This window comes from Sciurus vulgaris (assembly GCF_902686455.1).
Source record: "Sciurus vulgaris genome assembly, chromosome: 4".
NCBI classification, from domain to species: domain Eukaryota; kingdom Metazoa; phylum Chordata; class Mammalia; order Rodentia; family Sciuridae; genus Sciurus; species Sciurus vulgaris.
The window spans coordinates 26,348,004-26,374,223 of record NC_136464.1 but is presented as its reverse complement, the minus strand read 5'-3'; the positions used below and the strand labels follow the sequence as shown (position 1 = coordinate 26,374,223).

General features: G+C 40.2%; 1 protein-coding gene across 1 annotated transcript; it reads left to right on the top strand.

Moving 5' to 3' along the window:
• Positions 1-100: 100 nt before the first annotated feature.
• Positions 101-26,220, top strand: AS3MT (arsenite methyltransferase). Its single transcript, XM_079136344.1, has 11 exons — positions 101-4,508; positions 4,732-4,787; positions 5,025-5,152; positions 6,215-6,365; positions 7,153-7,289; positions 9,222-9,291; positions 10,659-10,740; positions 11,707-11,838; positions 12,159-12,301; positions 14,737-14,871; positions 25,626-26,220. Coding segments are annotated over exons 1-11 (1,143 nt in total). The 5' UTR covers positions 101-4,507; the 3' UTR covers positions 25,734-26,220.

The window sequence follows — 26,220 nt, the reverse complement described above, 5'->3', positions numbered from 1 at the left end:
ATAAACATTATAATAGTAAAGGTAAAAATTTGCATTAAATAATGAAAATCTAGTAGTACTAAAATTACTTTAAAGAACATAATACCAAAATACATGAAAGAAAATAACCAAGTAACCAGAAATGTGAGAGCAGTAGAAAATGTTACATAGTTTTTTTTATAGAAATAAACAACATAGAATTCACCAGGGATCAAAAACATGGATATAAAAAATACTTCCTTAAGTAACACAGTCATAATGGGTATGCTGAAAATATTTTTTAAGTAATTAAAATTCAAATTTCATGGAAGAAAATTTACATGATGGCACTAAAGCAATACTAGAAGAAAAAAATTATGCTTTAAATCTTTCTATTAGGGCTAGAAATGGTGGTGTATTCCTGTATGAGGTTGAGGCGGGAGGATCACAGTTTGAGATCAGCCTGGGCAGTATAGCCTCTTCTTGGTGGGATCACAGTGGAAATAATTTTTTTCCCTGTGAGTATACAGTTAGAATTTGGAGAGAAAACAAAAGAAATAAAAATGGAAATAATAAAACTAAGCACAAATGACAAAGATTTAGAAAAAATTATAAAACTATTAAGTAGTTGTTATGGATCAGATTATTAAAATATCAGCTCAACCATAAAAGTACAAATCGGTAAGTTTATAATTGAATAGGAGACATTTAAAATAAATCTATTAGATTTGAAAAAATTTATCTCAGCTTGATGCTAATAATTTGATTAATTTCAAAATGACTGGCTCCTTATAAAAAATATTATAAAACTTGATATTTAAAAAAGAGACTATGTTCAAACTGGTTATGAGAAATACCATAATCCATAAACTGCTAAAGAATAACCAAAAAATAATCACAGGGCATTTGCTTATGATAGTGCTTTCCTGTGGCTTTTCCAAACTATCAAAGAATAAATCCTTTCTATATATTCCCAAAATATTAAAAATGATTAAGACATCAATTTATATGCTGAAGTAAATATGATTTTTATTTTCAATTAAAAAAATAAAAAGCAGATAATGTAAGAAAATTTAGGAGATTCTTATTTATGAATATTGATGCAAAAATCCTTTAAAAATCTTTGAAAAATTGAATAAACATTTTGAAGAATTAGTCAAGCAATTCCAAAAGTACAAAGTTGATATAACAGCTACAAAACACATTATACTAATAAGAAATAATAAAATCTTTATCAGTGTAATATATACTGAAAAGGCATTTGAAATTCAACTCTCAAAACTAAAAGAAAAAAAATTTCTAAAAGAGGATGTTTTAAAACCTAAGAACCAACATAATATTTGGTGAAGAAGAAAGAGTCACAGAGCCTTAGAAAATTAGAGATGTAAGAGACCATAAAACTGTTACATTCTGGTCCTATGTTTTACAAATGAAAAACACACCCAGGCAGATGAAATGACTTACCCAATGTTATTGAGCTTAATGGAAGGTCTTTTGACCACTAGCCTAGCTTTCTGTTACATGTTACTTTTCTTATAAGTAGAAACAAGCATGTTATCTGTCATGTCTAGTCTTTACATAATAAAAAACTTGTCCAGAAGGAAAGGATCTTGGAAGTGACTGGCTCTAATCCATCTGCCCCTGCTGCTGCATCTCTAGGGAGAGGGCATCCTGCTGCTCATCCAGCATCTGCTTAATGCTTCCAGTGTTTGAGAAATCCTTTACTTAGGGATGCTGGCCATTTTGGAAAGCTCTACTTCTGGACCATTCTGGAATTGTCAGACCAGTAGTTTCCAAGGTGCACAAGCCATCCTTGGAGGTAAGAGAAGAAAATATGGGAAAAAAAAAAAGAAAATATGAAAAAAAGTATATATATTTATGTATGTGTACACACACACACACACACACACACATATATGTATGTGTATATATATTTCGGTAGTGGGGATTGAACCCAAGAGTGCTTTACCACATCCCCAGTCCTTTTTATTTTTTTATTTTGAGACAGGGTCTTGCTGATGCTCAGGAGATGCTGAGCATCTCCCTAAGTTGCTTGGAGTCTGGCTGCATATTGTGATTCTCCTGCCTTATCCTCCCTGCTATTTATTTATTTATTTATTGGTACTGGGGGTTGAACTCATGGGCACTCAACCACTGAACCACGTCCCCAGCCCTATTTTCTATTTTAGTTAGAGACAGGGTCTCACTGAGTTGCTTAGGGCTTTGCTTTTGCTGAGGCTGGCTTTGAGCTCGAGATCCTCCTGCCTCAGCCTTCCGCTGAGTCACTGGGATTATAGGCATGGGCCATGGTGCCTAGCAATAATAATAATAATTATTAATTAATTAATTATTTATTTTTTTGCAGTGCTGGGGATTGAATCCAGGGCCTTGTGCTTGCAAGCAAGCATTCTGCCAACTGAGCTACATCCCCAGCCCCATTATTTTTTAAATTAGTTTTTGTGCCAAGTGTGGCATTACAGAGCTATATATAATTCCAGTGACTTAGGAGGCTAAAACAGGAGTATTCCAAGTTCAAGGCTAGCCTCAGCAATTAAGTGCAACTCTTTCTCAAAATTAAAAAAAAAAAAAGGGACTGGGGATGTAGCTCAGTGGTAGAGCACTTGCCTAGTATGTGCAAGACCCTGGGTTTGATCTCCAGCACTACAAAAAATAGAAGAAAAACAAAAACAAACCTGTTGTTGAGGCACTGACCAATCAAAATGACTGACAGTTACAATCTGGTCCAAAATCAGCTCAACACACCAGATACCCTGAGGGAAAAGTGGGAATAACTTATTTTAAGTTTGTGGTAGTTTGCTTAACTGCAGTTTATCTGTGTGTGGTTAAAAATTATCAAATGATTCTTGTAAAGTGAAGAAAGACTAAACCACAGACGGAAGATAATATAATAAAGCAAGCCCAACTGAAAATGATAGAGTCCTCTCCTTAACCTCCTGCTAATTAATCTTTTCCTTCAGGAAAAAGCTTTTTTTTTTTTTTTTTTTTTTTTTTTTTTTTTTTTTTTTTTTGGTACCAGGGATTTAATCCAGGGGCACTTAACCACTGAGCAACATCCCCAGTCCTTTTTAAAAATATTTTATTTTGAGACACATCTCCCTAAGTTGTTTAGGGTCTTGCTAAATTGATGAGGCTGGCTTTGAACTTGTGATCCTCTTGCCTCAGCCTCCCAAGCTGCTGAGGTTACAGGTGTGTGCCACCATGCCCAGCTAAAAGCTTCAATTTTTAACAAGGAGTGAGAAAGCAACTGCTTTGCTAAAGAACTCATTCTATGAAAACTAATTATTTAGGACTGTCTCCACTATTACATAATTTTTAGAAATTGATACCTATGAAGATGTTACTTTTATGAACTTAGTAATTGTAAAGGGATGGAGGTGTAGTGTTTGCCTAGCATGTGCAAGGTCCTGGGTTCAATCCCCAGCACCAGCAAAAATGAAAATTTTCTTCCTGAATTTTAACAAAACTTTTATGTACTGCAAATGAGACTGAAAAATGAGGACAGTTTATCAAGAGTATACTATTTTTGTTGTTTTACAAAGATATCCTTTTACTGGGATCTCCCTGTCTCCTTACTGTCCTGATGATGGAAATGCTTGTTGCAACCACAAAAGGAAACGGAATATATAAATATAATGGTGGAAGCAAAAATAAATAATAATAAAAACTTTCTGCACGGGGAAACGGCAATACCTGGAAAACACATGTGAACTGACCACAAATCACTAGAGGTGAAAGTGAACTTAACATTAAGTTGCTTTCCTAAATACACCTCAGAATAAATTGAGAATGGCTATATACTGAATAATTCCATCTATAGGATATTCCGGAAAATGTCTTATAGGGAGGGGAATAGATATGTGGTTGCTTAGGAGCTGGGGGTGAGGGGAGGGAATTTACAAAGGGACACAAAGAAACTTGTATGAGAACTGCTTTAACCTTGATGGCGGTGATGCATAGGTTTATTAGAATTCGTGAACTGTACGCTGAAGAAAGGTGAATTTGGGTGAATGTAAATTAAAAAAAAATTTTTTTTTCAGTTGTCAATGGACCTGTATTTTATTTATATGTGGTGCTGAGAGTCAAACCCAGTGCCTTACACATGCCAGGCAAGCGATCTACCACTGCGCCACAATCCCAGCCCCTGAATGTCAATTTTATCTCAATAAACCTGACTTTTATAAAAAGCACATTGTGGAAAGGCGATTTCATTCCGAGAAGGAAAAGAAATCATTCTGTAGGTGGGTATTCGCTCAGGCAGCATGTGAACTTCGGTAAGTGGACAATCGCGGGGGAGCAACAAAGGAAGATGCCGTGAAGACCAACGCAACCTACGAGGCTGGGCCCCGCGGCCCTCGAGGACAGCTGCGCCCGGCAGGAAGCTGTGGGGTGGGTGCCCGTGGGTTCCCGCCCGCCCTGCGTCCGGGGGTGGGTCCGGATCCCGCTGGCCGGCGCCAGGGCGGGGCCTTGGGTCCCGGACGCTGAGCCGCGAGCCCAGGACCCACTAGTGTCGCCCGGAGGCCCATGAGACAGTGAGTGCGCGCTCCCCTCGCCCCCTTGCCAGGCGGCAGCCCCTTCCCTGCCCCGCCCGGGCCACATGGGAGCGCTAGAGCGGCCTGCCCTCTCCTGCAGCCCTCTGACCGCCGCCGACCCCTCAGCCATCCCTCCATCCCTCCATCCCTACATTCCGTCGCCCCCACCCGAGGCCGCCCCGTGCACCTTTACTCTTTTCATCTCCTTTTCCTCTCTTGGCAGTGGCTACCCCCCGCGACGCTGAGAGCCAGAAGGCTGATATCCGGAAGGACGTGCAGGTGGGAGCGGTAGGGCCAGGAATGGCCCACGGGGAACTCCACTAGGCAGGAGCCTATGGAAGCCCTCTGGCCTACTCCTGCCTCCTAGGAGTACTAAGCCCAGGCTTAGCGCTTTGCAGGGGGGCAGAGGTCTGCCAGGCCTGGAGAGGTAGGGGTAGGGACTGGTTGTGGAGCCCTCTCCTGCAGACACCAACGCCAGCCCTTTTTCTCCCCACCCGTCTCTTTACCCTGGGTTAGAACTACTACGGGCAGGTGCTGAAGACATCGAAGGACCTCCAGACTAATGCCTGCGTCACCACAGCCAGGGCGGTCCCCAAGCACATCAGGGAAGCCCTGCAGAATGTACATGAAGAAGTTTCTTTAAGGTAGAATCCCCTGACCCATGATGCTTCCAGACTGTAGCTTTCCCAAAGATAGTGATGCCATCATTAGGGAATTAAGCCATCTCCACCAGGTCACCTTGCTTGCCTTGTCTGTTGTAACCCCCAACAAAGCTCAGCACTGATCATCTGAACTGCTCTGCTTAAGAACTTCCAAAGATACTGCCCTTCCCTTCCCATTACAGGATGCAGTCACACTCTTGGAACCTGACCTTCAAGACTGTCCATAGTATGGCCCTCATCCCTTCCTGAATGACTTTGGCTCCCTCTGACCTTTCCTTTCTCACTGTCATCAGCACTGCCTGGCCAGTGAGCAGTTGTCAATGTGGAATGCCTTCAGTCTTCTTTCCAGCTTCCAGCTCTGCCCTTCCAGCACACACTTTAGGAAGCCTCTAATCCTTAAGCACCTTCTTTCCAAACTGCTACAGCGCTCACACCCTGTGCCACTGTTTGTCAATAAATCATGGAAAATGTTTTCTGTGCTTATGTTTCACCTTCCCAGTTAGATTAAATACACCTGGGAACAGAATTATTTTCCTCAAAAATTGGCTCAGTTCTGAGCCTAAATTAGATGCTCAACAGCTAACATCTAAGTATTATGATCTTTTGTGGTGCTGGGAATTGAATCCAGGGCCTGGCATATATATTAGACAAGTACTGTACCACTGAGCTACACCCTTATTTTGGGGAAGGGTCTTGCTAAGTTGCTGAGGCTGGCCTTGAACTTGAGATCCTCCTGCCTCAGCCTCCTGAGTAGCTGGGATTACAGGTGTGCACTACAGTGCCTGGCTCCAAATGTGTCTATTCAGCAAATATTTTAGATGGTTTATTTAAATTGTAATATCTAGTGCAGTGCCCCAAAATACTGTGGGAAAGCATATGTGATCCCAACCTTCATGCAGCTTCCATTTTAGAGGGGGAGACTAAACAACTAAATGAAAATATGAATGAAAGATAAAAGAAGAAAAGGAGGAAGGTATAAGATGTAGTGTTTTCATATCTTCTAGTAATTTATGGGACAAAAAATGTGTCATTTCCATTTCTCAGGTATTATGGCTGTGGTCTGGTCATCCCTGAGTGTCTAGAAAACTGCTGGATTTTGGATCTGGGTAGTGGAAGTGGCAGAGATTGCTATGCACTTAGCCAACTGGTTGGTGAGAAGGGCCATGTCACAGGAATAGACATGACGGAAGGCCAGGTAAGATTTGGAGGACAAGGAGGAAAGAATTCTCCAGTGCATTCTTGGAGAGATAAAGTTGGTTCCTTTGTGACTCCAAGGATAATTTGAAGGCTATTATTTAGCAGTGATCGATTTGTGCCTCTAGTGCTTCTTGTCCTAAAGGCTGAGGACTTTGACCATTAGAGGCTCTTTTGAAAGAATGCAAAGTCAGAGATTTGATCTGATATATGAATATCATGATGACCCAATGAAATTTCATCTTGTCTTTCCTTCTGCCATCTGGCCTGAAAGATTATCATTGAATAAAGGGGTTATTCAAGCAAAACCCATCTAACAGACTTTATGTGGTAGTCTGTAGCATATCCTTCAGGTCCATAGGAATGGTGCATACTTATCCAAGTATACACGAAATATACTGTGGAGGGAAGAATAGAAGTTCATTGGATTAGACAAGGGGGAATGAAAGGAGGGGGCGATGAAATAGGAAAGACAGTAGAACGAGTCAGATGGAACTTTCCTCTGCCCATAAATGAATAACGATCAGTGTAACTCCACATTGTGTTCAACCACAAGATTGGGATTCTAATTAGAATAAGTTGTACTCCATGTATGTATAATATGTCAAAATACACTCTACTGTCATGTAGATATAAAAAGAAAAAAGAAAAAATAAATAAAGCTGAAAAGAAAAAAAAAGAAATATACTTCTTGAGGAAATATATTTCATTTGTAATAGGAAAATTTAAGGAAAAAGGTGGTATTTTTTTAAATGTTGATTAGGAAATCTATATTTTTCTTCCTTTAGGTGGAAGTGGCTAAAAAATACCTTGACTATCACATGGAGAAATATGGCTTCCAGACCTCCAATGTGACTTTCATTCATGGCTACATTGAGAAGTTGGCAGAAGCTGGAATTCAGAATGAGAGTTACGATATTGTTATGTAGGTATATCCTTACGGTTATGAGTACAGCCTATTTTCTGTTGAACACACAAATGTCACCACATTTTGCTGAACTGACTCTCACTTAGGGCACAAAACTAAACTTAGCATGACCTTATTTCTTAAGGGAGCTGATCTGAGCTGCTCATGGCCCACTGGCAACAGAACACATTAACCCAAGACAGAATTTACTTTAAACCAAACCAGAATTCAGTGAACCGAAAAGATTAGCCAGACTACTGAGTCTGCTCTTACAACACACACTGACCTACTATCTTCAGTAGAGTCATGGGTTGCTTAATGACAGAACACACTCTGAAAAATGCACTGTAGGCAGTTTCCTCATTGTGTGAATAGTCTGTTGCCCCTGGGGCCAAGATAAAGAAAACAATGTGAGATTAAATCAAGCATAAGAAGTAATAATGCGATGGAGATAAGGTAAAGAGGAGATGTATGAAGCCGCTGCTGGGGTAATATGACATATTCTTTTATAGTAAATGTTTTCTTTATAAGTAGGAGTATACACGAATGATAAAAAGTATAGCACAGTAAATACATGAACCAATAACACTGTTGTTCGTTATTATCAGGTATCACACACTGTAGACAATTATTTGTGCTCTACTTTTATATGAGTGCAGAAGGTTTGGCACCAGCATCACCAGTAACACACCAGTAGTGCGTTGTGCTATGTTACTATGGCTATGGTATCACTAGGTAATAGGAATTTTTCAGTTCTATTATAACCTTATGAGGCCACCATCAGATTGTATATAGCCCATTCATTTGCCAAAATGTTATATGGCTCATGATTGTAGTATTTTTTTAATCTCTTTTTTTTTAAGTTGTTGATGGACTTTTATTTTTTATTTAAATAAATGTGTAGTACTGAGAATCTAACCCAGTGCCTCACACATGCTAGGCAAGCACTTTACCACTGAGCTACAACCCCAGCCCATAACTCTAGTATTTTGGTGGCAAATTATTGGATTCTACATTTTCTCATTTTCCTTTGAGTTATCAAATCATGCCTAAGTGACAGCATTAGGAGAGCTGCCTTCTAGGAACTTTATTCACTTGTGGCTTAAGAAATGCCTGTGTGGTAAGCATCTGGTCCCAGGTTTCATCTTGTTGCCTGGCGAAGATCAGAGCAAAACAAATAAGAATCTTGCCTCCTATTTTTTTTTTTTTTTTTTTTTGGGGGGGGTACTGGGGATTGAATCCAGGCACATTGTACCACTGAGCCACATCCCCAGCCCCATTTACTTTATTTATTTATTTATACCAGGGATTGAACCCAGGGACACTTAACTACTGAGCCAAATCCCCAGCCCTTTTTTATTTTTTATTTTGAAACAGGGTATTGCTAAGGTTGGCTTTGAACTTGCGATCCTCCTGCCTCAGCCTTCTGAGCCACTGGATTATAGGTGTGCACCACCAAGCCTGGCTTGCTTATTTATTTATTTATTTAAATATTTTGTTTTAGTTGTAGGTGGACACAATACCTTTATTTTTTAAATTTTACGTGGTGCTGAGGATCGAACCCAGGGCCTCATGCATGCTAGGTGAGTGCTCTACCACTGAGCCACAACCCCAGCCCCTGGCTTGCTTATTTTTTATTTTGAGACAGGGTCTTCTATATTGCTGAGTCTGGCCTTGAATTTGCAGTCTTCCTGCTTCAGTCTCCCAAGTTTCTGGGATTAGAGGCATGTGCTCCTGTACGCAGCAATGCCTGCTGTTTTTTCTGTACATTCTTACTTCCTAACAAGTAGTTGGAATTTTAAACACTCCCTATCTCCCTTACCTTGGGAAAAAGTTGAGTGCAGGAAAGAGAAGAGTGAGGCATTCAGAAGAATGGTGTAGTTTTGACAAAATGGGAGCCACCTTTAGGAACACAAAAGATTTGAGTCCTTTACAATGGTTCTTTTTCAGATCCAATTGTGTTATTAACCTTGTGCCTGATAAAGAACAAGTGTTGCAGGAAGTGTATCGTGTTCTGAAGGTGAGGGGAGTAGTGACATAAATGATCTTCAAACATCATTGAGTGCTGATGGAATCAGCCCTGTTCTTTCCTACTTAAACTGAGGGCTCAGCCTTTGTAAATTTATCCACCAGATTTAAAGGGGGTGGCAAGAAACAGAGTGGTAAGACCCCCTCCCTACATGGGTCTTCTTTTCCCTGGCAGGTTGTAGAAGTATCAAGTCTGTGGGTCATGATTGTCATTGAACATGTTCAAATGTTTGCCTTATTGACTCTTCCTGCTTGCTGCTGTGTGGGATCCTACATACTGTGTACAGAGCTGGAGGAACCTTTGGCCTTATTGAAAGGCTGCTATGAATACACTCTCTGCTAGAATGTGCAGTGTTTCTTAGAGCTATGGATTTCTTACCTGCCAGGATTTCAGATCTTTGGGAAGTTGAAGAAGATGGAAGTTTTACATTATTGTCTTTCTAAGAGAAAACTTGGAGGAGCTGCACAGCCTTCCAGTGTGTCATGATATGGGTCTTTGTGCTAAAAGACACAGATTTCTGAGATTTGGAGGGACTGGGGGTGTAGAGCATTTGCTGGGCATGCATGAGGTCCTGCATTGTATCCCAGCCCTTAAAAAAATTGAGATTTTTAATTTTAGTTTAGAGAAACTAAAATATAATACTATAATACAGCTCAAATGAAACTAGGTAGAAATGATCTCATAATGTCTTTGTTAATGTGCCATTTTATAGACCAGCTATCTTCATCAATGTGTGCTTAATAAAAGGTAAACATTATAGAATCTAGACCTCTATGCTTTTGAAATCAGCTAAATAAATTCATATAAGTTCTGGATCTCTCATTTGCCTTGGGTTAGAAGGACAACTTTTTTTTTTTGCTCTGGAAATTGACCCCAGGGTGTCTTACATGACTGGCAAACACTCTACTATTGAGCTACACCCCCCCAGCTTAATATTTTAAAAATATAATTTGTAATAATAGCATTTTAAAAAGTTATATAATTGTTAAGGGCTGAGAATCTATGAATACTGTTAAATCTTCTGTTTGTTATACAACCACCTGGGCCTGATTCGTTTCGGATTGGTTAAAAGGGGAGGCAACCCGAGCATCTTTAAGAGAAGGACTCTCACAGGAAGGCAATTGTTGAAAGTGATCTTTATTGTCTGTTGGACAGGACACTGACAAAAAAGTTTCTGGTTATTGATTGAAGTGAGGAAGTGAGGGAAGCAGCTGTTACTTGTTCACAAAGGATCAGTGTGGTCAGCTCAAACACTTGCGTGGGTTTTTGAAATCGATCTTGTGCCCTCATCTATTTCCTTGTTATCTGGGATCAATTTAATCTTTAACCTTGCTTGGACTGACACTGCTGTGTTTCAGCACGGTGGGGAGCTATATTTCAGTGACGTCTATGCTAGCCTTGAATTGCCAGAAGAAATCAAGACACACAGAGTTTTATGGGGTAAGTGTTCCTGGTTGTTTTGTTTTAAGGTAGATGATTATGTACAGAGGTCCTTCCTGCCAGGAGGAGGGCATCTGATGTGAAATCAGATGGGGTGGGCTGGGATTGTGGCTCAGTAGTAGAGTGCTTGCCTAGCATGTGTGAGGCACTGGGTTCTATCCTCAGCACCACATAGAAATAAATAAGATAAAGGTATTGTGTCCATCTACAACTAAAATTAAATAATAATTTTTTTTTTTTAATTTGAAAAGAAAAAAAATCAGATGGGGTAAGGCCAGAAGGGTGAGGTGCCATTCTTTTCCTTTGCCACTCAAACGTAATATGATCTTGGGCAATTAATTAACCTCTCAGAGTTGTTGCTTTCCAAACTGTAAAATGTAAATAATAATACAATCTGGCTGTTATGAGATTAAACAGGATAATTAATTCCAAAACTACTTGGAAAAATACACTGTGAAAATGAAGGCAACCAGAGTCCTTGCCCTCTAGTCTCCTTAATGTTCTCATCATTGTACGTTGCTTATGCCTTTATTGTCATTTTAACAGAGGCTCTGGAAGTTGAAAAGATGAATGCATTCTTGTGGTCAGTCTGTGAAATTAAGTTCTTTTTGTTTTTTTGTTTTGTTTTTGTGGTACTATGGAGTAAACCAGGTGGTGTGGATTCTACACTGAGCCATGTCTGCAGACTTGAGACAGGGTCTCACTAAGTTGCTGAGGCTGGCCTTGAACTTGTGATGCTCCTGCCTCAGTCTCCCAAGTCACTGGGATTGCAGGCATGCACCACTACGCCTGGCAACAATATCCAGTTTTAACCAAGAGTTTCTAAGCCTCCGGGAATGTTTAGTTTAGCTTCTGTTTCTAGGACTTACGTTTTAACTAATGCTTTGTCCTGATTATACCAGTATTAGTTTCTTCAGTATTGCTTTATGAATTGATTGGTATGTAATTTTTTTTTTTTTTTTTAAGGTGAGTGCCTAGGTGGTGCTTTGTATTGGAAGGATCTTTTCCTCCTTGCCCAAAAAATTGGATTCTGCCCTCCACGTTTGGTCACTGCCAGTCTCATTACAATTCAGAACAAGGAACTTGAAAGAATTATTGGTAAGAAAAAACAGAAGGGACTATTTAACTGCAGCCTGAATGGTTTAAATTTGGTTATTACTTTCTACTGAGTGATTCTCCCTAGGGGGACTTTTTCATTTGGAAATGTCTATCATGTCTCCTGACTAATGGCAACCCCCCCCAAAAATTTGATATTTGATGAATCATTTTGAAGTTTTCAATGAATAGAGTGAAGTGCTCAGAAAGATAGTTGGCAGAATGCAAAGAAGAAAATCATCTTTATGAAATGTTCTATCCTCATCTGCTGAGCAAACTAATGCTGTTCGAGTGCTGGAGATGAACCATGTGTATATTTTTAGGTGATTGTCGTTTTGTTTCGGCCACATTTCGCCTCTTCAAACTCCCTAACACTGGACCAACTAAAAGATGCCAAGCTGTTTACAATGGAGGAATCATAGGACATGAAAAACAATTAATATTTGATGCAAATTTCACATTTAAGGTAAATAAAAATATACATGGTGCTGGGACAGGTAGCTCAGTGGTAGAGCACTTGTTGTCTAGCATGTGAGAGGCCTTGTGTTCAAACCCTAGTACTTCAGAAAGAAGGAAAATGTCCATGACCTCTGGCAGTCTTTCTCCTCTTGTTCTTACTCCAGTTACGTTTTCTTGGACTTGCATTGCTTCTACGTTTTAGCATTGTTTATTTATTTATTTATTTATTTATTTTTGGTCTAGTGATTGAACCCAGGGGCACTTAACCACTGAGCCACATCCCCAGCCCTTTTTTATATTTTATTTAGGGACAGTTCTTGCTAAGTTGCTTAGGGCCTCACTAAGTTGCTGAGGCTGACTTTGAACTTGCGATCTTCCTACCTCAGCCTCCTGATCTGCAGGCATGCACCCCTGCACCCAGCTGTTTGTACTTTTTAAGTGAAGTCAAAAAGTACTTCGACCAATATTTGTTAAAAAAAATGTTTTTAAATACAGAAAAGTTAAAAAAAAAAAAAACTACAGTGAATACCCATATACCCACTACCTATTTCAGCACCTGAGAGCATTTTGTCATGTTTGCTTCAGCTGTTTATCTGCACATCTGTAGTGTGTATATATACATAAGCCCATGGTCATGCGCTGCATAACAGTGTTCCAGTCAAGGACAGACTAGATACAACAGTGGTCCCATAAGATTATAACCAGGGAAGGGGGGGTAAAAAATTCCTGTCACCTAGAGACAGTGTAGCAGTCATAAAGTCATAGCACAACCTATTACTCATATGTTCCTCATGATCCTTACTGTTTTGCCAGTCCTGTAAAAGTCTAGCAAAATAATTATGTATAGTACACAATCGATAATGATAATAAATGATGATGATATTACTGGTTCATGTATTTACCGTTTTTTACTTTTTATTTTTGTTTGTTTATTTGTTTGTTTTTTGCAGTGCTGCAGATTAAACCCAGGGCCTTTCGCATGCTAGGAAAGCATTGTATCACTGAGCCATATCCCCAGCCCTTTATTGATATTTTAAAGTGTACTTCTTAAAGAAAAAGAGTTTACCATAAAAGTGTATGTTGCATTATGCTGGTAACACATGCATATATCTCATGTTTACTCTTTGATTACATTGTTTTCTTTTGTGCTTGATTTAATCTTGTGTATGTTATTGTATACATACTCACATGCACACCATATAGCCTAGGTGGGTTATAGGCTATACACCTAGGTATGTATAAGTACACTTAATGATGAAATTACCTGTGTCAAGATGAGACTCTATCCAAATTTAAAAAATCAGAAGTACTGGGGATGTAGCTTAGTGATAAAGTGCCCCTGGTTCAATCCCCAGTGCCAAAAAAAAAAAAAAAAAAAAAGGAAAAGAAAAAATTTTTATAAGAAGCTTTATTTAGACATTGGATTAATGAAGATATAGAGAAGTGGAATGGAAGAGGAGTACTGCATAACAGTATTTCAGTTTTAATTGCATCATGGAATTCAAGAATTTTAGAGTTTAATGATAACACTAACTTCTATACTCTGTAGAATAGCCTTTGTTTGCTCAAGATGGAGAAGTACTGACTTTGGAATCAGATACCTGGGTTCAAATTCTGGCTCTGTTATTTATTATTTGGGTAAACTAGAATAAGTCATCAAAATTCTTTGAGATGCAGTTTGCTCTACTATAAAGTAGGAATAATAATAACCAATTTTGCTGTTTCTATAGAGATTAACAATAATATAGCAAAATACCTGGTACATATATACTGAGGCCTCAGTAAATAAGGCACAGCCATTATTTGTTCCAAAGGTAGAAGGACTTAATTGTCTTCATCTTCTGAGTTTTTGATCCAAATCTCATCTTCGCATTTCTTACACACTGGCGAAGTGGAACCCTCAGTGCTGCTTCATGGACTTCTTGCTCCTTGGTATACAGTCAGGTCCTGTGGGTCACATAAGCAAAGTGGAAGGACTTTGAGATCATTGTCTGCTCCAAGGGCTTTCAAAGCAACATTTTAATAGAATTTTTACAAAACAAAATCTCATTTAAAATACTGTGTGTCAGGCATTGCTTTATGTAACCCATACCTCCCAGGCACTCTGGGACTCAAGGAAATACTATTTGAAAACCACTTATCCAAAGTCCACTCTTTAGTAATAAATTTGACACTCAGCAGTGATTTCTATATCTGTCTGAGACACTGAAGCAATAAGTGGAGCACTGTCAACAAAGAAAAATTAATTATGACACTGGTCAGTTTCATCTGTGAATAAACAGGAAATAAACAGCAGAGTCTCAACATGAGAGAAAACTATGTCAGGAGGTATGGTGTGGTCTTTTAATCCTAAAATGCCACTCATTAGTAAAACTTCTGGGCATTTTCCTTCTAATGAGATGAAGTGGCGCCTCTTACTATTTGTTTTATGCTGCCCTTTAGGAAGGTGAAATTGTTGAAGTGGATGAAGAAACAGCAGCTGTCTTGAAGAATTCACGATTTGCTCGAGATTTTCTCTTCAGACCAATTGAAGACAAGTTGCCAACATCTGGAGGCTGTTCTGTTTTAGAGTCAAAGGTTGGTGTGACTTTCAGTTCCCTACCACAGAGAACCATTTAAAAAAATCATGCAACTGGGCCCAGTGGCACACATTTGTAATCCTAGTGATTCCGGAGACTGAGGCAGGAGGATTGTTAAGTTCAAAGCCAGCCTCAGCAACTTTGTGAGGCCCTAAGCAACTTAATGAGATAATGTCTTTAAATAAAAAGTCTGGGGCCGGGGTTGTGGCTCAGTGGTAGAGCGCTTGCCTAGCATGTGTGAGGCACTGGGTTCGATTCTCAGCACCACATATAAATAAAATTAAGGTCCATTGACAACTTAAAAAATATTAAAAAAAAAAAGTAGTAGTTTGGGGATGTGGCTCAATGGTTAAGCACCCCTGGGTTCAATCCCCAGGACCAAATAAATAAATAAATAAAAATCATGCATCCCACAAGCTGCTGCTGCTGCTGCTGCTGCTACTACTACTACTATTACTACCACCACAGGCAAGAAATAAATAATTTTTCTTTGCAGTTGGCCAACTCAACTTGTTTCTGGAATATTTATTTCTATGAAGTGATTTGTATTTCTTTCAGAAGTTTACTTTTTAAATCCTGATGATGTCAGTATCCTTTGCTATATCTATGAATGGACTTCAGGGTCTCCATGAGCCCCTTAAAATTTTATGTGTGTATGTGTATTTTCTATAAGGTGGGCGAGGATCTACTTTAATCAACTTCTCAAGGAGATCCAGATACAAAAAAGTTAAGAGCAACCTTTAAAAAATTATGTGCTGGTACACACCTGTAGTTAGCTACTTGAGATACGAGGTGGGAGGGTCACTTGAGCTTAGGAGTTTGAGACTAGCCAGGGCAACACAGCAAGACCCTGGCTCAAAAATATGTGTATGTATATTTATTTATATATATATATTTATATATATATATATATATATAGAGAGAGAGAGAGAGAGAGAGAGAGAGAGAGATAGCCCAACCCGTGTGAACATTATAAATTGACATATGTTTCTTTCAGTTTATATATATATATATATATATATATAGTTTTTTTTTGGGGGAGGTGTTTTTTTTTTTTTTTTTTTGTGATGCTGGGGATTGAACCCAGGGCTTCACCCATTCTAGGAAAGCACTAATCTACACTCCCAACTTTTAAAATTTTGAGATGTCTTACTAAGTGGCTGCGGATGGCCTCAAACTTATGATCCTCCTGCCTCAGTCTCCTGAGTAGCTGGGATTACAGACGTACATTTCCATACCTGGCTTCCTTCTAGTACTTTTGAAAACATGATATAAGTTCACCATTTTAACCATTTTAAAATATATGAATCAGTGGCATTTTGTACATTCACAAGGTTGTGAAACCATCACCATTATCTAGTTCCAGGACATTCTCATCATTCCTCAAAAAAACCCCATACCCATTAAGCAGTTACTCCCCAGTTGCTTCTGTAAGTAGCCCCTGGCAATGGCTATCTGCTTTTTATCCATCCATCCATCAGTGGACATTGTTCCAGTTTTGAGTTTCTGTTTTCAGTTCTTTTGGGTCTATACATGAGAATGGGATTGTTGGGTCAACAATTCTGTTTAACTTTTGAAGAATCATAAAGCTGTTTTCCACAGTAGCTAAATTACTAGCAGGAATGTATAAAGCTTCCAATTTCTCTAACAATTTCCAATGCTTGTTTTCTTTTTTGCTAGAAGTCATACTAACGGTGTGAGATAGTGTGTCATTATGGTTTTGATTTGTATTTCCCTAATGATCAATGAACATTTTTTCATGTGCTTATTGGTCTTTTGTATATCTTTGTAGAAATATCTATTCAAGTCTTTCCCCCATGTTTTAATTGGGTTGATGATCTTTTGTTTGTGGAGTAGTAGTAGGGCTTTTAAAAAAATATGTATTTGACATACAGGACCCTTGTCAGATAAATGATCTGCAGAAATTTCTCCCATTGTGTGGTCTGTCTTTTCACTTTATTCATTGTACCTTTTGGTAATTTAAATTTGATTTTAGCTAGGCTCAGTGGTGCATACCTATAATCCTAGCAACTCAGGAGGCTGAGGCTGGAGGCTTGCAAGTTAGAGGCCTGCCTCAGTCTCCTGAGTATCTGGGATTTACAGGTATATACCACCAGACCTGGCTCACATTTAAATTTTTAAATCCATTTTGGAATTTATTTTAGCATAAATATTGAGGTAGGACGATAATATATACACAACTTGTTACTTGCTCTAAGGGAACTTGGAGACAGTGCTTTCCAAGTGGATATCCACGTGTCTGATCTCATACTGTCTCTAGTCTAGGCCCCATAGAGTTATGTGAAGTGCTTTGGGAAGTCCCAGGAGACAACAGGCAGGGTTCACATGGACCAAGTCATCATGTCCATTCACACCAAGTTGCGGAACAAAGAATATGATTGAGGTTCTATGTAGGTTCAAGTTCAAGTTTCCTAGTTGCCGGAAGATGCACTTCTCAAAGAATTAGAGCTTTACCAAGTTTAAAGTAGATGAATTTGAAGACATGGAGGCTGAGAAGCAGCTCATCTCCAGCGACTGTGGGATCAAATATATTCCCAATTGTGGTCCCTTGGACAAGTGGCAGGCCCTGCATTCATAAGGGCTTCCACTGTGTTGCCCCTCTGCAATCACACTCATTAATATATCCTACATCCTGTCCAAAATAAATTTTTTCCCTAATATTAACTAGTTCAAGTTTTCCTATTTCATTTTTTGAATAATCATCATTTCTCCACTGTATTCTAATTTCTTAAATATGTATTTGGGACAGTATTCCACTGTATTTTAAAATGAGGCTAGGCATGGTGGCACTCACTTGTAATCTTAGTGACTCCAGAGGCTAAGGCAGGAGGATTGTATATTCAAGGCCAGCCTGGGAAACTTAGTGAGACTTGTCTTAAAAAAAAGAGGGGGTGGGTGGGAGGGGGACTGGGGGTGGTAGCTCAGTTATAGAGCAACCCTGGGTTAAATCCCTACTACATACATATATACACATACATAAAATAGAAGATTATTTTCTAAAATATTTTAGCTTTATATTTAAAATTATTCTAGTAATTGTTACATTGGTTTAGTATTTTCTAAAGTATTTTATCACAACTTATGCCATGTAATCTCTCACAACTACTCTCTGAAGAAGGCCGATAAGTAGTTGTGGCAGATGTAAGTGTCCCTCTCTTCTTTCCTCTCACGTATTTTTACCTCTCTCCCATTCATGCTCTCGTGGTTATTTTACTAGTTCCTTCATTCATTTCTAATACTCGTTGTTTAGAATAGGCTTAGTGATGGATTATGAGCTTGCTTTTGTCTATGAGGGCTGCTCCCAGCATTCACCCAGGTCCTAACAGTGGTGCATCTCAAGGCACTGAACCTTGGTAGCCCAAGGAAATGAGATTCTGATGTTGCTGGGGCAGGATGGTGGCATAGCATGGTGGCCAGGTATACAGGCCTTGGACTCCTAAGTTTAAATGCTACTTTGCCACTCGGCTCTGATCTCAATAAGTGACCTAACCTCCTAAAACTTTGTGTAATAGGGAGGTAATAACTTCTTCCCTCAGGTCATGAGAAACAAATGAAATAAAGCATGTGAAATGCCTGACCCAGTGCCTGGCACAGAGTACATACCCAAGAAACAGAAGCAGGCATCACCCTCGATTGTATGTATTAAGAGTCTTAATTGCTTAGCACTGTGTTCTAAGTATTTGAGTCCTGACCAGAATTCTTTTGTGATCTTTCTCCTGGTTTCAGAAATTCAGTAATCTTTTTCTATGAATTTTCCTTTTCTGTTGCTGTTTTTTTTTTTTTTTTTTTTTTTTAAACAGTGCTGAGTATGGAACCCAGGGCCTCCTGCATGCTAGGCAAGTGCTCTGCTCTTTGTTCCTAGCTCTTGTTGCTAGTATTTTGTAAAAATTTTGGATACTCTGAGTGTACAGCACTGTAAAAGTAACTCTTGCGTAATTTTCCTCCTTGTTTTGTTAACTCATAAACAGTCTTTTTGAGATCTCTTATGGAACAACCTGGTCCCAGTGAGGACTGGCCCCTTGGTGGCTCTGGGACCGAAGACAGAGGGACAAACAGATCCAGGATTGCTTAAAATGCCATTTATTGGGGAAGTTACTGATGGAAGTATGGTCTTGAGCAGCAGCAAGATGAGGTGGATCCCACAAATTTAGATCAGAAAGAGGAACATGTATGTGCATTAGGACAAAAATGACCTCATCCTAACTAGAATGTACCTGATTTCTCTTAGCTAGTAGCACATAGTCAGGATATTTGTAAAAGTCTACCACTGTAATGGTATTGTCCATGATACTTTGATAAGAAACTATGTAGAAAAAACTGACTAGGGCTACCCTGGGGTAACTTGATGGTTATGACTCATGATAGCTGCTGTCCTGTCAGGCTGAATCCATGCATTCCATCCCTTGTACCAACTCTTCTAACCTTACACACACACCCTCATCCCTTGACACTGAACTCACAAGACTAGTTCACCTTCACTTGTCAGGGGAGAGGCAGTGGACATTCCAGGTTCTGCCTCAGGGTTATCTGCACAGTCCTCCTGTCACTGCAGGTAGCTGGGGACCTCATTCCCTACTGATTCTATCTGGTTCCATTGCTTTGATGATATCTTGTTAACTGATGAAGATTATACTGTACATTCACTTATGCCTGAGGAAATGGGCTGTCCACCCCCAGGAGATCCAGGGCCTGGATCATCCATGATGTTCCTAGGGATGGTCTACTCATATAAGACCCATTGATTCTAGGCATGTTACAAGAAGTGCAAACCTTCCCCCTACCCTGTATGGTAAGGTTGTACAGGCCTGTGTAGGGATAGCCCATATGCAGGCTCTAGGTATCCTGTACCAGGCTTGCCAGTGCATTTAGATGCTACCTGTACAGCAAGTGGCATGAGTTGAGCTCTTTGGCAAGAACAAGCATGAGTTACCCTTAGGTTTTTGGTCACAACTCTAGAATCTAAACCCCCTTTAGAATAGCAGTTTCTAGCAATGTATAATACCCTGAAGTCAACTTAAGTCTCAGTACAAAGTGACCCATGTGTAAAGGGTGAGGTGGCCTGCTTTATCAACCTCAACCTGCTATCAGGCAGACCTCCACTGTTCCTGAGCTGTGGATGCTAATGAGTCCAGTTGTCTATGAAACTGCCTCATCACCCCAGCTGGCTGCACAGGCCTATCTTCTCACAAGTGCAAGAGGGGGTAACCCCTGTATCTTAAAACACTTGGAATATAGATTAATCCAACAGGTGCAACCCAAGTATCTGGACTGCTATGCAGTATAATCTGCTAGTGATACCATGTGATGAGATGAGAAAATCAGAGCAGCCAGTGGCAGAATTAGGGCAATATGACTGGCAGTCACTCAGTGACTACTGGTTGTACCAACAGCCGGATAGTATATCCTTACATTGTGGCTGGAACAATAGCAAGCGAGGCAATGGTCTGCTGGCCTCATGCAAGCCTTTCCTAGCAGGAGAGCTTGTCACACTGCCACTGTCAAAGATCTTGAGTAGTAATTGTGATGTATGGGTACCCGAGCCAGACTGACAGTGGCCAAGGCACCCATTTCACAGAACATGCTGCCCAAATTAGGCCCACAACATGATGTGTCACGTCATTCTCACTTGCCATGTAACCCTCAAGCAGCCAGGTTGGAGTCCCCCATTTTCCATGATGAGGGGTGGAGCCAAGGTCATTTGAGTGAGGGGCATGGCAGGTGCAGATTTACCTTTACAACTCCTACCAAACATTTATTTTTTCATCCATGTCTGTGATGGTGTTTTCCTGGAATCGGTGCTGTTATCAAACCCAAATTAATGCCTCTTAATGCCTCATGACTGATTTGGTTCCTGCAACTCCTGGTAGAAAAAGTTGACTGTCGTTCTTATTTGCATAACCATTCTCTGTCTCTTTTTGTGCAAAGAAACCAGGCAGGATGTATTTGTTTCCTGTACCTGGGTAATGTTAGGCACCTGATTTAACGTCCCATAATTGCCAGTCATTCTCTTAAGTTTTATCTGGCTTTGTAACCAAATGGACAGGGCTAGTGGAGGTACTGTGACAGTTTGTTAAATCTCAACCTAATTCTTTTATTTTCTCTCTAGTCTCAGCATGTCTGCCTGACAGCTTGAATTGCCAGGTATGTCAGTCCTACCCACCTCGGGACAAAAAGGCTGTTGGTTCCCAATTTGCTTCCCTCAGTGTCACCTTTGCTCCCCGAGCCTGAGTCGGACTCCCCCCACTGAGGTCTGTGATGTCTTTCCTGATACAGTATCTGTCCCAGGAATGCTCTCAGCACTGGAGAGATTGACCCCAAACATAGAGCGCATTCTCTCCCTTATTTTACTCTGATTGTTTTATACCAGATCTAGCAAGAATTACCCAGGACCCTGGAAAAAGTTCTGGGTTGCCACAGATTAGTGTCCAGTAAGTGCCCCTATCTACCCAGAGTGATGGTCTTTCCCTTGTTCTTCCCCGCTAGTGACAGGGAGTTGGGGGAATCTAACCCACAGTCGGCAACACCTGATCATAGAGATCATAGATAAGTAATGTTGGAACAGCTATTCAGGCTTAAGATCTTTCTATGAGACTTCCAAGTTATCTACCTTTCCTTTGCAGGTGCTGGCACCAAGCACGCATGCCACATCTGCTGTCTTATTATCTTAACCAGCCCTCCATTTCTTTTCTCTCCTATTTTTTTGGTCCCTTTTTCCTGCTGGACTCTGACAAGTCTTACCCTGTCCTGGTCTTGATCAGTCTCTCTCAAGTTGGCAGTGGCCTCACCTACATTGAAAACATCCTGTTGAGACATTAGGGCTGAGAAGGGAGGAAAGAGGACCCTGCCATTCTCAAGGGGCATTTGGAACAAACTGGTTTGTGAAAAAGGCTTTTTATCAGGTCCTTGAAGCACCTAGATGTAAATGACTTCTCACATACCCAAGTTCACCAGAACAGCCCTGGCTTCCTCTATACTATCCAGGGTCAGCCTTTCCCCATAGCTGTCCCTTCCTCCTACCGATTCTCTGGGGCCTCTGGTAATCACCCTGTCACTCTCAGCTTCTAGAAGGTCAACTTTTTTAGATTCCACGTAAGAGTGACATCATGCGGCACTTGTCTTTTCTGTGATGGGCTTATTTCAGGTTCTAAGTATTTGAAATGTGAATAATTGACACTGAAGGAGGATTTTAAAAATCAAACAGCTGTGTGACCTAGAAATGTAACCTTGTGCTCTCAGAGGAGGACATTCTTATCTTTTTATGAAAGACTTTGATGATTAACCCTAGTGTCTGCCCAGCACCAGAATCGTGTGGACTTGTCTCCCATCGTTGCTGCAATGGAGGAAGGCATGGTGCTGCTTCTTGCTGTGGGCTCACTCAGGGAAGACTTTTAAAGAGCCTTCTACCTTTTCTTCTTCTTTCTTAATACTTACAAAGCATATTTTGGTATCAAAAGTTACATTATCAAAATGTAGCATCTGAAATTATGCAAATGGGATTTTTGCTATAAACTGTTGCTTCAGGTAATAGTAATTCTAGTAACAACATGAATCATGATAGCAATAACATAGGGGAACTGACTTTTCATGGAGCAGTTAGAATGTTTGACACCATTTCAGCTGGGCACGGTGGCCATGTCTACAATCCTAGCCACTTGGGAGTCTGAGGCAGGACGAGCACAGGAGGAACACAGGTTCCAGGCCAGCCTGGGTATCTTAGCAAGACCCTGTCTCAAAATTAAAAAAAAAAAAAAAAAAGATCTGGTGATGTAGTTCAGTGGTAGAGCACTCTGGGTTTAATCTCTGCTATCAGAAAACAAACAAACAAAAAACAAGCAAGAAAACACCATGTCAAGGGCTGGGGATATAGCTCAGGTGGTAGAGTACCTGCCTTGCAAGCACAAGGCCCTGGGTTCAATCCCCAGCACCACAAAAAAAAAAAAAAGAAAGAAAAAGAAAAAGAAAACACCATGTCATTGATCCTCATAACAACCTTCTTTGTTGTTTTTTATTTTGAATTTTATTTTTATTTGGTGTAGACAGCAAAGGATTTCATTGCCAGATGAGGTTGGGCTATCAAGTATATTACAAAGCAGAAAAACAAATGAGGTTTTTTCGACTTTTTATATTCTGGAGTTGTGAATAAATTATTGTGGGCCTGAAAATACTTATAGTTTCTTCATTTTGTGTCTTGCACCCACAACACCATTATTATGTAAACCATTGAAGAAGGTTGTTTGGTTTTTTTTTTGTACTAGGGATTGAACCCAGGGGCCCTTTACTATTGAACTACATCCCCAGTCCTTTTTTTTTTTTTTTTTTTTTTTTTGAGACAGGGTCTTACTAAGTTGCTGAGGTCCTCACTAAGTTGCTTAGACTGGCCTTGAACTTGGAATTCTGTCTCAGCTTCCTGAGTTGCTGGAATTACAGGCATGTGCCACCATGCCCAGCCTAAGAAGGATTTTTGTTTAAGACACACTACAACTTGAGCTTAGTACTATCCCCATGGCAGTAGGTACTCCATACATAGAATTAACAAGCATCTTTGCACAGGGCCTTACACACAGTAGGTACTACATAAATATGGAGGGAAGAAAGGGGGTCTCAGAGTACTGAAGTCCCCTTCCCCTCATAATAACCTTTATTATCTTTATCTTACATATGAAGAAACTGAGGATCAGAAAGATAAACATACTAATCCAAGGTCACAGAGCTAGAAAGTGGAGAATTTGAATCCATGCCGGTTCTTGAGGAAGCGGCAACACGTTTAGCCAGCATGCTGCATCGTCTCTCCATTACTTTTCCTGGAATCACAGGGTGTCGTGCTGGAAAGACTGCTTACTCAAATGCCCCCACCTCTTTTTCTTTGAGTTTTGAGATCTCTTAGGGTCAGTGGCTGCATTTGGAAGTGGTATCAACATCACTGTTTTCCACCAGTAGATAGGACATTGGGAATCTGGTGTAGAAAATCATTTTTCTGAGTGAAAAAGAAAAGAGGCTATCTCTTCTGGCCAGGAGCCCCAAGGGGAGGAAGTATAATGGATGCGGGGTCCTGGCAGCAGCAACCAGCACTGGCCCCCTTCCAGGCAGGAGACCCCCCTACAAGGTACTGGTCTGCCTTAAGAAGAAGCCCGGGTCCAGACAGAATTTCTCATTTTAGAAAGGTGGCAACTGAGGCCACGTGAGGCTAAGGCCACAGTGAAGGAAAGGTCCACAGAATGTAGATTTCATGAATGTAGTGTGTGACTGCCTTGGCACCCTCTTGTTTGCAGTGTCCAGCAATAAATGGTAAGAATGTAAATTTATGTTAGATGAATTCATTATATTATTTAAGGTGACTTGTTCATGCTTTTGATTCCTATCCTTGGACCTGGTTTTTCTCTGGTCTGCTTGTGCTGTCTGATTGGAGGAATCTCATTTGGAGGTAAAAGGAGTAAAGGCTGCCATTTCATTTTCAGAGATTTCACTCACTCTGTCCTGAGGTCAGGTTGGTCATTTTATTGGCAATCCCAACAACCAGATGTCTTTTTTTTTTTTCTCTTTGAACTAGGGATTGGACTCAGGGATACTTTGCCTCTGAGCTACAGCCCCAGCTTTTTTATTTTTTATTTTGAGACAGGTCTCCCTAAGTTGCTGAGAGACTGTCTAAATTGCTGAGACTGGTTGAATAGACAGGTTATCTGCCTGCTTCAGCCTCCCAAATCACTGGGATTACAGGGATACACCACAGTGCTGGGCTAGACATCAGCAGTTATTAATGATTGCTCTGGTATTTGGGACTTACCTTCTTGTGCACATATTTCTGGGGATTAGAATACAGGAAAGGAAGAAGTTTTAGCATTTCAGTATCAGTTCCAAAGATAAAAGTCACAAACAAATGGGAATCACACAAAACAAAACAAAAATCAACCCAAAAGATTAACTTTTGACCTAGTAGAGACTGCCTTTTAAAAGAAGCTTAAATGAAACAACAACAAAAACAACAACAACAACTAAAAGAAACTTAAATGAGCTGGATGTAGTGGGACATGCCTATAATCCCAGTGGTTTGGGAGACTGAGGCAGGAGGATCACGAGTTCAAAGCCAACTCTAGCAATTTAGCAAGGTCCCAAACAACTTAGCAAGACCTTGTCTCTAAATAAAATACAAAAAGGGCTGGATGTGGCTCAGTGGTTTAGCGCCCCTGGGTTCAATCCCTGGTATAATTAAAAAAAAAAAAAAAAAAGGCAGCAGCAGCAGCTCAAATGAGCCACATGAGATGACATGAACCTATAATCCCAGTTACTTGGGAGGCTGAGGCAGGAGGATTGTGAGTTCAAGGCCAGCTTTAGCAATTTAGTGAGACCCTGTCTCAAAAAAAACCCAAACCAACTAAACACCCCTAAACCCTAAAAGAGAAACAAAAAATCTAGGGTTGGGGTATAGCTCAATGATAGACTGCTTGCCTAGTATGCCGGAAGTCCTGTGTCCAAGTCTAGCAACCAGGTTGTGGAGCAGGGGACAAAACCCACAAAAGATTTAATTTGAAATTTACCTTGAAAGTAGTAAGAATATGTTTAGAAGATTCAGGGCTGCCTTTGTGGTAGAATGATGTATGCTACTCCCAGGACCCCATGGAACTATAAAATTTTATCTCTTCCTGGTAAATCAACCTTTATCAAATGGAAATATAAATGTTGGATACATCAGAACATCTCTGACTTGTCCTTTCATTTTGATTTGCCCTTTGACAGGATATTATCACAGATCCGTTCAAGCTTGCAGAAGATTCTGACAACAAAAAGCCCAAATGTGCCTCCAATGTTGCAGGAAGCTGCTGTGGCAAAAAGAAAAGCTGCTAAATCTGCAACTAGGAGACCACCAGGCTGAAGAACGGGCGCCATGTTTTTAGCCTGCTCTCCCATAGCATAGATATAGGAATAAATGGCAAAAGGCACCATGTTTTAGGTCACTGATGAAAATAAGTGAATGACTTTAGAAGGTGTTGATTAAAGGTTCACAGCAAATCACCTAGAGTTTATTAGACTAGTTAAACTGCTTTAGTCTATTCTTCAGTTATTCAGAGTTCTAGTGCCACTTAGTGGTCAGAAGTGGAACTGCGTGAGGCAGTCTTAGGGCTGGGCCAAGGAATAAGAAAGCCTTCAGTCATAGAGTTGGCAGAGGCTCTCAGGAAGAACGTCTTTCTCCTGGCCTGCGGGCAGCACCTTTTGGTCTTTTCTCCATGTTTTCTCTAAACAAAGCTAGTATTGAAATCATATGAATCATGCCAAAAATGGCAAATCAAATTTGGTAGGCGTGCTCTTAATAACTGTCATTTTTTTTGGTACT